General features: G+C 33.7%; 1 protein-coding gene across 1 annotated transcript; it reads right to left on the minus strand.

Moving 5' to 3' along the window:
* Nucleotides 1-7,572: 7,572 nt before the first annotated feature.
* LOC124362348 lies at nt 7,573-14,687 on the minus strand. The gene is made up of 2 exons (XM_046816778.1): nt 14,550-14,687; nt 7,573-8,358 (listed from the first exon to the last, which is right to left on the minus strand). Exons 1-2 carry the CDS (start codon nt 14,587-14,589, stop codon nt 7,622-7,624), a joined length of 777 nt encoding a protein of 258 aa, XP_046672734.1. The 5' UTR covers nt 14,590-14,687; the 3' UTR covers nt 7,573-7,621.
* Between the last annotated feature and the right edge of the window lie 380 nt (nt 14,688-15,067).

Consider the following 15,067-nt stretch of genomic DNA (forward strand, 5'->3'; position numbering starts at 1 on the left):
TTAAATTTTTTTAAATTACAACAATATGATGTACAGGCTAAACGAAGGCATTGGTTTTATCAATAAATTTGACAATATCAATTGATAGTAACAATCCTCAATTGTAAAGCTCCATGAAGTACACAGAGACAAACTCTAGTATTAAAAAGTGAATATGAATTACTGTTCACCAGAATTGTCATTAGCATAAATTGTTAAAATTCTTTGCCTTGAATTACGAGTATCTGAATAACTGCTCTATATCATGAGTGAACTGGCTAGTATAAGCTAACAGTAGACAAATTTAAATCAAAACTGTTATTTATTCTGGGTTTTTTTACACAGGTTCTTTTCAATAGTTTTAAGTTTTATTGGCTGGGCATTTGGCAAAGTTCTGCCAATTCTTAAACGACAAAATCCGATTCTGTCTGTTTGTACACATGATAAATGACAAGCAATTTGGCCAAGAGAGTTGCAATTCGATGTAAAACTCTACTTCTACATCACTATTGAAAATTGAAATCATCGGCCCATAGGAAGTCTTAATTTCTGTTGGCACCAAGAAAAACACAGAATAAACAAATTAGCACATGTAGTGAAGTTACTTCCTTCGATTGACTGGTTTCATATGAGTACAAAGCTTGATCGAATTAGCAAAACCTGCAATGTCATTTTCGTAATGAGCAAAACGGTAGAGTTTTTTATTATGGACTGTTGACTGGGATTATGGATGAAAAATGAGATAGACGGAGCAAAGATCTTATGTATGAAATGTTCAAATGTTTACATTACCTCACTTTCTTTTCTGTCTGTTAAAGACATATTTTATTGATTTTAACCAACTTTGCAAAGACATATAGTCTTGAAATTTAGAAAGTACTCATAGATATGTTATAGGAATGTTATAAGAGTGTGATAATATGCAATGTACTATTTTACATACTAAACACTTGTATATACTTACATGAGAGTAAGCATATTCCTAGGATTCCTATAATTGAATTCCTAGTGTCCTTAAAACAGAGGGAATACATTGTCCAGAAGTAAATATATATTTCATCAACATACTCCTCTGTATTGTTCTGAACAAACTGGAACCAATTATATGTAGCTGATGCACTGGATGGTTTAGTAAGTACAAAATATCCTTCAAATATACAGACTCTGGAATCTTCTGGGAAATTGTTCAGCTTTAAGGCCTCATAAATGTGTTCTAGCTTAAAACAGAGGGAATACATTGTCCAGAAGTAAATATATATATTTCATCAACATACTCCTCTGTATTGTTCTGAACAAACTGGAACCAATTATATGTAGCTGATGCACTGGATGGTTTAGTAAGTACAAAATATCCTTCAAATATACAGACTCTGGAATCTTCTGGGAAATTGTTCAGCTTTAAGGCCTCATAAATGTGTTCTAGCTTAAAACAGAGGGAATACATTGTCCAGAAGTAAATATATATTTCATCAACATACTCCTCTGTATTGTTCTGAACAAACTGGAACCAATTATATGTAGCTGATGCACTGGATGGTTTAGTAAGTACAAAATATCCTTCAAATATACAGACTCTGGAATCTTCTGGGAAATTGTTCAGCTTTAAGGCCTCATAAATGTGTTCTAGCTTAAAACAGAGGGAATACATTGTCCAGAAGTAAATATATATTTCATCAACATACTCCTCTGTATTGTTCTGAACAAACTGGAACCAATTATATGTAGCTGATGCACTGGATGGTTTAGTAAGTACAAAATACCCTTCAAATATACAGACTCTGGAATCTTCTGGGAAATTGTTCAGCTTTAAGGCCTCATAAATGTGTTCTAGCTTAAAACAAAGGGAATACATTGTCCAGAAGTAAATATATATTTCATCAACATACTCCTCTGTATTGTTCTGAACAAACTGGAACCAATTATATGTAGCTGATGCACTGGATGGTTTAGTAAGTACAAAATACCCTTCAAATATACAGACTCTGGAATCTTCTGGGAAATTGTTCAGCTTTAAGGCCTCATAAATGTGTTCTAGCTTAAAACAGAGGGAATACATTGTCCAGAAGTAAATATATATTTCATCAACATACTCCTCTGTATTGTTCTGAACAAACTGGAACCAATTATATGTAGCTGATGCACTGGATGGTTTAGTAAGTACAAAATACCCTTCAAATATACAGACTCTGGAATCTTCTGGGAAATTGTTCAGCTTTAAGGCCTCATAAATGTGTTCTAGCTTAAAACAAAACTATTGGGTGTAGTTTTAATGTTTGTCTTTGAAAATCCTCTAGAGCCCTCCAATTATATATGTCCATGGGTAAAATAGAAGTTAATTTAAAAAACTACAAATCATCTGTGAGCAAATAGTTTGCTAAAAAGGTATGTTTTGTAACAAGCAATTTGTTTGCTGCATCTCACAATCTAAGATACACAGAATCAAACAGATAAGGATGAGAGTTAGCAATGTTTCATCACATTCACTAAATCCCCAAATCATGAGACTGAAAGATTAGAGTCAAAGTCAATGTTAACCTGGACATTTCAGGAAGGTCAATAAAGTGAGGATTTTTAAGGAGCTTCTATTCACCTCAGTGACATTTTAAAGCTGTACTAAATTTTTTGAGGGGAAAACTGTCCACAAATTATTAATAAAATTATTATTGACCTCCCCAGGAATTGAATCCATGACCTCTCCAGTTAGAGACACAGCCTTACCCTTAGAATATGGGGAAGGCTAACTTCAATCAGTCATAGTCAGAATGGTTTTCTTGAGTTATTTATCCAGAGCCTGGCTCTAATGTTTCTCAAGATAGACATGGACCCATGTGACAGGCCACAGTTACACTTAAGATGCTTGAAGTAGCTGTATCAGCCATATAAAGTCATTTCAGGCAGAACCAGCCAGCCATCAGCCAACCACAGATGACTTACTCTTTGTGCCCCATCTGGATCTCAAGCTATAAAAATAGACAGCCTAATGCCGCCTTTGGGTGTAAACTATCTGAAGTTACACTAGATATATATATATATATATATATATATATATATATATATATATATATACTAGAATAAATCTGAAATCTGTAAAAGAACAGATTTCTGTACAAGTCACCAAATTTGACTACAAACCTTGCCATCGACATGCACCTGTGTAAGACACATGAATTGAAGAATATAAATTCTAGGTCTAGGGGTATGTTAAAACCAAACAGTGTTTAGACAACTTTCAAGATTTTGTCTTGATTAGAAATAATTTATTGTGAGAGTTTTCTGTACAGGTATCATAACCAAGTAAATTTCGGTCATAAGTGTAGAATCCCGCTGTACTGTTGTAAGACCACATGCAGATTTATAGTTGTGTTATTTTCACGTCATCTTTAAAACACAGGAAAACATATTTATTAATATATTACAGCTTAAATTGTTGTCAAGATGGCTATTGTGGTTTAGCAATGTTATAGCAAAGTTGAGTAATAAATATCTAATTACCTACCTAATTAAGAGTGTAATTAGGTGTTTGTAATTAGAAGTGTAAGAGTGTGCATTATTATTTCAAATGAAAATAAAGCATAATTTTCAAGCAATATACCCACTGATGCATATCAACATTTTTCAAAAAGAAAAGCTAGATCCTTTTGCTTTCTTTTTATGCTTTTATTTATTAAATACAATTTAATTTCTAATCCTTTGGCATTGGGTTCAGTACATATTGGATAACTAAACCCTAATTGTTGAACCTTTAATAATAAGCCTTAAAGTGAAATATTTTTATTTTACCACCACATATTAAGAATTTATCATAAAAATTCTGCTGTTTCTTTCGAGTGTCAAGCATGCTTGGTTCTTGGTTGAATAAAATTGTTTTAATTTTACATAAACCACCATACTTATAATTTGGTTATAAAACAGTCTATGAGAAAACATTTCACCAATGCTAAACTCTATTGCTTGAAACAGTATGTTGCACACTAACTAGTAGAAAACAACAGAAATAGTAAAATACTCTATATTACAGAATACAACAATTATATAATTATGTTATATTGACTAAACACTAAATATCAACAACTTTTATTGTTCAATAAGTTACCAGAATCTGTGAGACAGTTACCATTAAATAAATTTAACAAACTTGAATTATTAGGCTCAAGCAAATTGCTTTTTATATAATTAATGAATATCTCTGACTTGTGTTATAGAGTTTTAATGTATAAAATAATTAATTTAGTTATGACAATGTCTGTTGTAAACCTGTTTTATTTCACTGGAAATACATCTTCTTGATTTTTGATTTTAGTACTAAATGAGGTCATTACTGAAGATTCTAATGGGTTACAACTCTAAGCCACCATGGTTGTGTTATCAACAAATAAAGTCAAGGTTATTTTTGTATATCATTTCAACCAAAATACTGGAATACTGGAAAATACTGGATTCCAAAGATATAGTACATTCCTAGTTTGAAGGTTATTTTTGACGATGGAAGGATTGTGAAGGAAACAGGATTTTTCCGGACATTTGCCATCGTTCAGTGAAACTCTAAAAACTTTTCATAGTAGGAAAGCCAGTAAAATTTTGTCTTCTGCTTCTAAATCTTTACTTAAAGAAAGAATTGCATATCATCATCGTGAAAGATGCCTCCTCCAAAATAGCATTGAGTGTAAAAAAACTGAATTAAAAACACTGATCGGTACAGAATTCAACAACATTCTCGAAAGCATCCAAAATAGATGTAAAAAAGTTTCTGAAACAGATAAGAAAAAGAAAATCTCCAAACGAAAAAATTAGGCCCAAAAAATGTGATTTGCCTAAAGATGGCAAGGTGAATACGGATGCAGATAATAAAAATGTAATCAACCTCTCTTCAAAAATCCTCAATGAAGCGGAAATATCAGTCTTATCCAAGGGTTTAAACTTTTCTGTCCTGACTTAGGCGTGCCACAACGCTTTGGTAAGATTTGTTTATTTTAACCTAGTTTGTAATTATGTATTAGGTTAGTTCTTTACCTGAAGAAGAGATCAGATTGCAGATCTCGAAACGTAGTGTTACTGATTTCTTGTTTCACTGAACGATGGCAAATGTCTTGAAAAATCCTGTTTCCTTCACGATATAGTACAACTGTGACAAAGTAGAATAAATCTTTTTATTCCAACCAGACAGTTCTGAAGTAGAACCTGGAGTATGAGACTCAAGATGATTGGCTTTATAAGACCGTCGTGAGGACAATGATTCCCTATGGTTGTCTTGTCTGATACCCAAAGATGAAGTAAAAAACAGTGATTGCTGAACTTAAGGCGTTCAGCGCCTGGCCTGTCTGTACATTAGTGGAGCCATGTGCTCCAGTCCTATAGTAGCTCTGGGAGCCTTGTATGGACTGACTCTTCTTTGTGATATAAAAATAGGAACTCCAATTCGTTCCTATCTTTTTGTGAAGGGTGAGGCATCCCTTAGTGCAGTATGATTGCTTCAAGGGACAAATTCAAGGAAGCCAAGATAATTGGCTGGGCATATGAACATAATCACTTACTTAGAAAATCCACATATTTTGCTTGGATATAATCATAAAATCATTCTGCTCTTTATCACCCAGGTGATCATACCAGAGTGCCAAGAATGGCCGCAGTGTGGCTCCTCTTTTGAGAGGGGAGCACAGATATGGTACACGTATGGGTCAAGGATTGATGATGGGGCGGGAGTGAGTGGTGAAAGAACGAAACTTCTTTCTAAAGACCTGGGCTTCTTCCCACTGTCTTACGGGCAGAAATGCATGTGATAAATCTGTGTGCCTTGATCAACTTATCTAGGAAACCGCAGGGTGCTAAGAAATATATCCATCAGACAATCAAGCTGCACTGAGATCTCTTATCACCTCCACCCGTAAGTTTAATGAGGTCTAGGTCTGTTTTTATTACTTAAAACCATAACAGAGTCATTCTGATGTGGATGCTGGGGTATGAGGAGATTGCGAGAAATGTGACGGTGGATAGGTTGATGAGAACTGAAGCTACGTCATGTAGAGACTTGTAGACCAGAAACCTATTTTTTTTTTTTTTTTTTTTTTTTTTTTGCTTTGGGGTATTGGGGTGGATTCACAGATCCTCACACGTCAACCTGAGCTTATTGTGTGCCCCTTTGATGTTAGAGGGGTAAGCCTATCTTTGTGCCCTTAATTAGGCTAAGAAGCTTTTCCCCGATACTAGCATCTGGTTCGTCGCCTGGTTGTTTATCACCGAAAAGAGCCCTTCTCCTTGCTCCCAGTCTCTCACAGTCCAGTATTATGTGTTTTGCAGTCTCTCTTCAGACTTATTGCAGAGTCTACACTCCGAGTCCTCATGTCGTAAACCTAGAGTGTTTAGGTGTTTCCTGAAGTGGCCGTGTCCAGTGATCAAGGCAATCACTTGCTTAATCCGATCCCTGCCCAGCCCCATCAGCCATCTGGTGAAGCCGGAGCTAGAATCAGCAAGCAGTCTTTTGCCGAGTGCTTGTCCTTGGTGACTTTGCCACCGCAAGCGGTGTGTCTTCCTGGACCATTTGTTTATACTTTGGTAGGCGGCTGACTTGCTTATACCACAACTCGGTTCTGGACCGGTGTATGGCATGCTTGCTCCGCTTTTGGCAAGCCTGTCGGCGCATAGAACCCTATTGTAGCTTGGCTAAGTGTCAAGACAGAAACATCGTCACAAAATGGCTGGTTGAGGCTCCTCTACTGGGGAGGCTCTCAGGACTGAGACAAGTGAAAGCCGTCATAGACCCAAATCAATAGACAGCCAAGCTATTCTTGGACTCAGCAGACCAGACATCAGATCGTTTTATAGTCTGATGACTGGGCATTTCCTACATAACTACCACCTACTCTGAGTCTGAAACATGTCACTTCTGCAGGGAATCCATAGAGACTGCTATACACACCATTTGTGACTGTGAAACCATTGCTCTGATTAGGTGGAGATACCTGCACAGGCCATTTCTAAAGCCCACTGAGGTGGGATATGTAGCTCTTAGGGACATCTTGAGGTTTATCAAGAGCCTCAAGAAGACCTGGGCTATCTAGTTTTAGGACTTAAGTCACAATAGATACTCTGGATCATGGTGACAGGGGGGGGGGTTTATTTTTACCCTGTACTATCAATATTGTATAGTTTTATTGTATTTTATTGTTGTTCACACAGCTATAAAAAACATCTTTTTTATAACTTGCAAACAACTAGGTTGAATGGCTGCATCAATAATATCTATTGATATTGCTAGAAACAGTTCATAGTTAGTCTTTAATAAGGATTGCTCTAAAATTTCCATTCAAAATCTTAATGAAACTCAAAATGTTACCTAGGTAAGATTGACATAACACTTTATCTTTTCGAGTTCCCAATTTTGGATCTGAAACCCTTTGTAGATTCACATATTTGTAATGATAAAACTTGTATATATTAATAATAAAATCAGATATATATTTATATGTCTGTATAAATGCAGATTCACACAAGTAAAATATTGGTAATTTATATTTTATTTATTCACATCTCAAGTTTTACCTTTTATCATATTTTATTGAGTCTAAAAATGGCAACTAGGAAGAAATTGAACTCAAGTAGTTAAGTAAGTATTTTAATACAAGATTGAAAATGTTTCAGTAGCCTTTTAATCCTCATCTTTATCGACCTTATCATCAATATTGATCACAGGTTTCCTCGTAGGTGCCACAGCAGGGGTGCAAGGAGGGGGGTGGTGGTACACTGGGGGTTGGCAGGGTTGATTGGAGGGATAGTGGTAGACTGAAGGGTAGGCTCTCATCCAAGGAGTCCATCCACTTCCGTGTCCATGACCATGGTATAGATCTCCTCCACTAAAGTGATCATGGAAATCATGGTGAACAGGATACACAGGTGCTTGATTGTGCTTGGAAGGGATTAGCCGGACTGGAATTTTATATTTTTTGTTCAGAGTGTTTTTCTCAAGAATCCATGTCTCCTCATTATCCCTGCTATCAGAGATTGACTCGACATCAAGAGAACCTCTATAAATTGGGACCTTCACATCCCCTTTATCGATAAATGAAGAAACTGTAATTTCTTCTTTTTCTTCTGAATCGTCAAGTCTTTCTGGAACCTCAATTCCTTTAATAATGGGCACTTCTTTTGCAATCTTGGCAGGATTTGAAGCTTCTTGGTCTTTGTCAGAAATTACTAGTGGGAACTTGCAGATGACTCCTGACTGGGTGCAATCCACAGTGAGAGGTTTCTTGACTCCCGCAAAAACTGCATCGTAAGCCAAGTGATCAGGAAAGGGAGGGTCCAGAGACTTTGGATAGGATCGACCAGATGGAGGCACATCTGATGAGTCAACCCTGGATGTAATCTTAAAGCTGTTCACTGTAACTGTAACAAAAGCAATACATTTCTTAAGAAAGAGTCAAACTATTTAAAAAGAAGTTATAAAATTAGCTGTGCTGTAATGGAAATGCAAATTGATGAATATGTCCCTAAATATACAAATAATTACTGTAAAAAATGGTTTGACAAAGATATTGCTAAAATTTATTGGTTTTCAATTTTCAAAACTCACAATCCACTAAAAGTTTTACAATATTGAATAATTAATTTCAGTAGTTACATCCTATCGAGGTACACACATAGTGATTTATCTGAGGTTGCAGCAACTCTGTTCTGTTCCTACTATTGCTGTCAAATTTCTTCTTATGCAGACGGAGTCAAAAGTAGTTGACTATATCCTATTTTTATCTGAGGTAAGGAAGGTAAACTCAGCTTTAAAATGTGGATATTATAGCAGCCTATCTAAATGTTCATTCGAAAAAATCTGTTCTTCAGTTAGCTGAATGATATGATACATTGTTTTGATGCAACATGATTCCTTGTAATTCAGAATTTGGATGCCTTTCACAATCTTGGATATCACAATTTGGTTACATTCACTTTTCAACACTATGATTGTTCCTATTTAATTCATAAAACAGTCAGATAAGACGCCAATTTGTTATTGATAACTTTTTTTAGAATCAGACTGGCAGAGCCTGTTACAATGTCTGTGCACACCTAGGGGATATTGTCGTCATTAAACAATTTAATCATCTCTTTTAACCACTCCAAATGTTTCTCTTTTCAAGCCTCTGAAAACTGATGTGGTACCCAGTGTAAAGTGAATTCCTTACTTGTTAGGTGTTCATTAGGTATCAAATAAATATGACTTTTTATTACTTTTAAACAACTGGAGGTCTATGGGATTATAGGAGTCTCCCTGAAGTTATAAAACTCTTAATTTAGAGACAGGTATCAAGGAAAAAAATGTTAGACCAAAGCAATGTTCATTTTTCATCCTGAGGGAAGAATGATGTTAGATGTCCACAGGACTCACTATTAGGATCTCTACTGTTCCTTCTTTATGTGGCAGATCTTCCATCTAACATTGGACTAGCAGAAAACTCATGTAAAGTTGCACAGTATGCAGTGACACATACGTTGTAGTCCCGGAGAGTGATATCCAGGTTGTATAAAATGCCCATAATTGTATAAACAACCTAAATAATTGGTTTAATATCAATGGTATAAAGATGAAAGAATATAAAATGATAGTTACACTCATATCTAATCAGAATGAACAGAACCATAGAGATTTATCAATTACTGATGGAGTGAAATTTCTAGATATTTTTAGATTCAAAATTAAATTTAAATTAAATTAAACTAATTTCAGCTTGATTAATACTAAAGTATGCATTGTTAGGCTACATAGATTAGAACATATTAAACCGTTTACTTTGCTAATTTTCAAATTATCATGGATTATGGGCTAATCTCTGAGATGGTATAACTTCAGAACATTTTTACAAATTATTTCGAATCCAGACTCTATTAGAATCAATAAAACTTATTTATTTGAAAACTGCAAACCTTTATTTAAATCTTCAAAACCTACAAGGACGTATCTTTAAGATTACATCGTAATCTTCAATGCTTTACAAAGTGCATATATTTGTATATTCAAATAGCTTACGTTGATTCATTGACTTTAAGTATAGGCTGGTCTTATTTAATTTTGCTCATTCGATGGATTTAATGTAATGGTAAGTTGAAATACTTATCTTATATAAAAAAATGTAATTGTGTAGTTGTGTATTTTGGTACAAAATATAAATTCTATAAACAGCAACAACAACTATCTGGTTCCCAAAAATTTAATGTGATATATGGTTCCCAAATATTTAATCCCTACACTAATGTCTTTCTTTATTTTTATCAGTATAAGAAAACATTTTAAAAAGAAAATGAAATGTAGAAATAAACTATTAATTTAGATTAAAAGTAACAGTTTCCAGTAAACAGAGCTGGGTCTCAGTTGAAAGCCCAATGGAGCAGCGAGCCATGACATTCCCATGACCTTGACAATGTTTGCAGCCCAATCTCCCCATCTCTCCCAGGGATTGTCTCTCATCATGTGACATTAGTGTGACAACTGGTTTGATGTGTCTGTGTGCAAGGTTACGCTTTGTTTTTTACAACAGCAAAACATCATGGGGCCAATTAGAAGTTCTTCAAGGTGCCATGAACAATTAGCTGAATACAATGATTTCCAAACAGTGCATCATACAAACCTTAATTTGTAACAAATTATTCACACACGTTTTCATAAAAAAAGCACAAACCAGAAAAAAATGTTGTACAATCTGAACATGTTGTTGCAAAGTGAGGAAAATTGTTGAAGTATATATAGAGCTGATGTTGAGAAAATGATCAATATTTAATTTTTTCTAACATAATATCTTACAAACTGCAAACCTTTTCTGATCACAAATTACAGCAACAGTGTCAAATAATTGCTCCTTGTGACACAACCTATGCAAAAATATCAAATGAGGAAAGAAGTATCATGAGCTAAAACAATTCCTAGAAAAAATAATAATTTTATTATCATATGTCAAGAATTAATGACTAATAGTAACTAGAGGGTTTCAAAATTTGACAGTGGAATGTGAACCTTACAAAATGTTTGTCTTGTATAGTTATTTACATTCAGTTACAAAAAGTGCATGTTTTATTAGCTCAGGGAGCACAGTTGTTAGAAATCACTCTTTTATTTTATTACTGTATTCAGGGGAATTTTCTTTCCATGCCAATGACATTTTTTATCAATGTTAAACATTTTAAAGAGAATTGGCTAAACCCATTGTTAACTTTTTAGTGACCCTCCCCCAGAACCATCTGCACAACGCACGGTTGTCATAGAAATGCTTCTTGCTCAATATTAAAGCAGACAACAAAAACAATAATGATACGTAATAATGTCAGTAGCACACTTTTATGCTATCATTATGAATGTAATATTACATCAAAAACCATGGGGTTAAGGGAGCTACAGCCTTAACCCAAGGATGTAATGAATGTGAAGATTTTAAATGACAGCATGACAAAAGGTAGTCAGTTTAACATGTTATTAACACCCAGACTACCAAATCGTATAATTGCTAACATGTGTCCTAGTATTGTTGTCATAGTGGACAAATTAATCAATGTCTTTAATCCTACTTTTTATAAATAAACACATATCATGTAGCTGATAAAATACCAACTTGAATGTAATACAAATACATTCAAGGTTTACATTATAGATTGATAGGGATCTATAAGGTGAACCGGAACATGTCTTAAAAATGTTTATGTACTAATATTATTAACCATATCACACTTCCTTAATCAGCTAAGTTTACAAATAAAACTTGTTAGAATATATGTTCAAACCAAGCTCGAGCACCATTGTTAAATTACATTGTTAGCGTTCGAGCAGATCTTTTGCGTCTCTTTATTAATTTTCCCTAGAGATACTAAAATACAATCTAGTTCATATTTTCAGAAGTGTTATTGGTTAGTTCCAAAAAATCCACCGAGATCTGCGAGAACAACAGATGTTTTAAGGCTATCTTTGTTAACCGTCGTCATCAGTTTCTAGTTATTTGTTTTGAAAAGATGTTTTGGAATTTTATAGAACTAGGATGTGAATTAGAAAATAAAGTAACTTCGAATTCATATTATTTGATTTTTCTAACTTTTTACATAGACTGGACATAGGTCTTATTTAAGATGCTTTTATAAATATTTATTTTAAGAGCTTAATAAAGATTGTAAATATACTTTAATAAACTTAGAAAGGGACTTTAATTAAATGGTTAAAGTTTGAATTCATTGAGTTGTAGTAAACATTAAAATGATTTTGCAAACCAGGATTAGTTTAACAATTTAGATTCCAGCCATTAAAAAAATCTACCTAAGCTCCCAGTGATTTTTACTCCAATGTATTAATGTATATATATATATATATATATATATATATATATATATATATATATAGGTCTTCCGATCATATGTTAGTTTGCTTATTTAAACGCATGTGTGACAGATACGGCCAAATACAAAATAATTGAATCGGAAAAAGTAAGCGCTCTGTGGTGTAATGGTAGCACATTCACCCGGCAAGTGAGAGATCCGGGTTCGACTCCCGGCGGAGCAAGTACTTTTTGTGATTCAATGTTTATTGAAATTAAATAAGGCTATTGCCATTTATACAATTTAACGTAAATAAAAGTCGTTTGACAGGTGTTTGGTCTTCCGATCATATGTTAGTTTGCTTATTTAAACGCATGTGTGACAGATACGGCCAAATACAAAATAATTGAATCGGAAAAAGTAAGCGCTCTGTGGTGTAATGGTAGCACATTCACCCGGCAAGTGAGAGATCCGGGTTCGACTCCCGGCGGAGCAAGTACTTTTTGTGATTCAATGTTTATTGAAATTAAATAAGGCTATTGCCATTTATACAATTTAACGTAAATAAAAGTCGTTTGACAGGTGTTTGGTCTTCCGATCATATGTTAGTTTGCTTATTTAAACGCATGTGTGACAGATACGGCCAAATACAAAATAATTGAATCGGAAAAAGTAAGCGCTCTGTGGTGTAATGGTAGCACATTCACCCGGCAAGTGAGAGATCCGGGTTCGACTCCCGGCGGAGCAAGTACTTTTTGTGATTCAATGTTTATTGAAATTATATATATATATATACATGGATGTTGGGATTTTATTCTGATATTCCTATTATCCTCATATATATGGAAATTGAGATAATTAGCGTTCACATAACATTTATATCTGTAAGGGGTCACCTGTCAAGGTATTTGTTCTTTTTGTAAGAAAGATGTGTGAAATGATAAGTTTCTTACGAGACTAAATCTTTTTTTGTACATCCTACACTTGTCATGTAACAAAAGCAAGTTTATAAATCTATCAGCATGGTTAGAATGCAGAACAGAAAAAAATGCAATGCTCCTAAGTGACAAAACTAAATTAATGATATTTAACCTACGAGGTACAAGTAACTTTGAATATGATATATACTAACATCATTTTACGTGCTCTGCGATCAACGTTTGTAATTGTATTAAGACTGAAAAAGTGGACAGATACAAATACCTTGGGCTGACCATTGACTCAAATTTATCTTGGAAAAGTCATGTAAATTCACTGAAAAAAAGAGTTTTATAGAAGTTTGAGAAGTTTTTATAAGGTGTGTGATGTATGTCCTCCAAGCTTGCTGCTGAATGTTTACCACGCTTTAATACACTCCAGACTAAGTTATGGGCTTGTATGCTTGGGAGGTACATATATATATATCCACGCTTTATCCTCTCATTACATTTCAAAAATCCTTTATCCACATCATTACTAAATCAAATAAGACCGATCATTCCTGGCCACTATTTTTAAATTTACAAATATAGTCCCTTTGCGAAATCTTTACATATATAAGGTATTGAAACTATTTTTCATAAGAAGCTCAAACCCGGCCCTCACACGTAATATTAAGATATCACTTCAGAAGCTTGCTTGTTCCAGTTCCAAAGCCTAATCTAACTGCTTTCAAACATTTTTTTACTTTTAATGCTCCAAGATCGTTTAATCTTATTTCCCTTAAAATAGATCATCTAGCACCATTAAATCGGTTTTTTTTAAGTTTAAAATTTTTTTTGTTTTTGTTGGATAATTGTGAGTGCTTTCTGAGGATTGTTGAATGAAATAATGAATAATGTGTATATTTAAGTTCGTTTTACTACCTTTATAGTTAATTCCAAATACCTTTTTTTTATATTTTTTACGTCCATGATTTTTTTTATAGATTTTGTATGGATTTCTTATTAATATATTATTTATTTAGCGGTTCAATCCTTCTTTGAGTTTTCTTTTACCATGTTAGTTTAATCTAATGTGCATCCTTCATGGGGCTTTTGCCAATTGGATGTTCCATTTTATTTCACAATTATTAAGTTTTTGTTGTAAGTTCTTTTTTATTGTTAAGTTTATATTTAATTTGTTTGAAGATGATATTATTATTTAATTATTTGTTAGTTTGTAAATATTTAATGATCTATGGTTTTATATTGTTTGATGTTTTCTTTATCAATATCTTGTACATTTTTTTAATACTGTGAAATAAAATCTTTTTGAAATGAAATTAATGAATAAATTTAGAATTGATAGCCTAGAGAACAACTACCTATATTTACCAAGGCCGAAGAAGGCAGAGAGGAGAAGTGAGCGAAGCATGGCGTAACATCGAGTGTCTAAGCGTCACTGTGAGACCCACAACACCTCGAAGGAAGCGAACAATTTGGGACAAAGGATGTCCTCGTGAGAACGCAACGAAGGAAACTTGCACTCACCTCCCATTGTCTACTACTCATTAAATAAGCCATCCACCTCCTTGCAATAATTAATTATTCAGGAATGTTGGGAAATGTGGACATGTATACTGTTATCACAAACATTAGATTGTTCATAAAATGCTTTTAGAATAGTAGTGGCATTTTATTAATGTTATAGATCAAATAATCCTTTATTTAACTGTATATTACAACTAGCCAGCTTAAATAATAAACTATTTTAAAATTTACTAAAATTATAAAAAAGTGTTCAAATTAATGTATAATTGTAATTAATTACAGTGTCAGAATAAATTTTAAAACATTTAATATTGACTTAATGAATTGATTTCTACTGTATAGTTATTGAAATAAGAATATTC

This window comes from Homalodisca vitripennis, chromosome 5 (assembly GCF_021130785.1).
Source record: "Homalodisca vitripennis isolate AUS2020 chromosome 5, UT_GWSS_2.1, whole genome shotgun sequence".
NCBI classification, from domain to species: Eukaryota; Metazoa; Arthropoda; class Insecta; order Hemiptera; family Cicadellidae; genus Homalodisca; species Homalodisca vitripennis.

What these genes read in the sequence shown, in the direction of transcription:
- LOC124362348 (XM_046816778.1), bottom strand. Translation starts at nt 14,589, where the DNA reads ATGCTTCGCTCACTTCTCCTCTCTGCCTTCTTCGGCCTTG. An exon ending in CTCTGCCTTCTTCGGCCTTG is followed by an intron (nt 8,359 to 14,549) that starts GTAAATATAGGT and finishes CTTTTGTTACAG; the next exon opens with TTACAGTGAACAGCTTTAAG.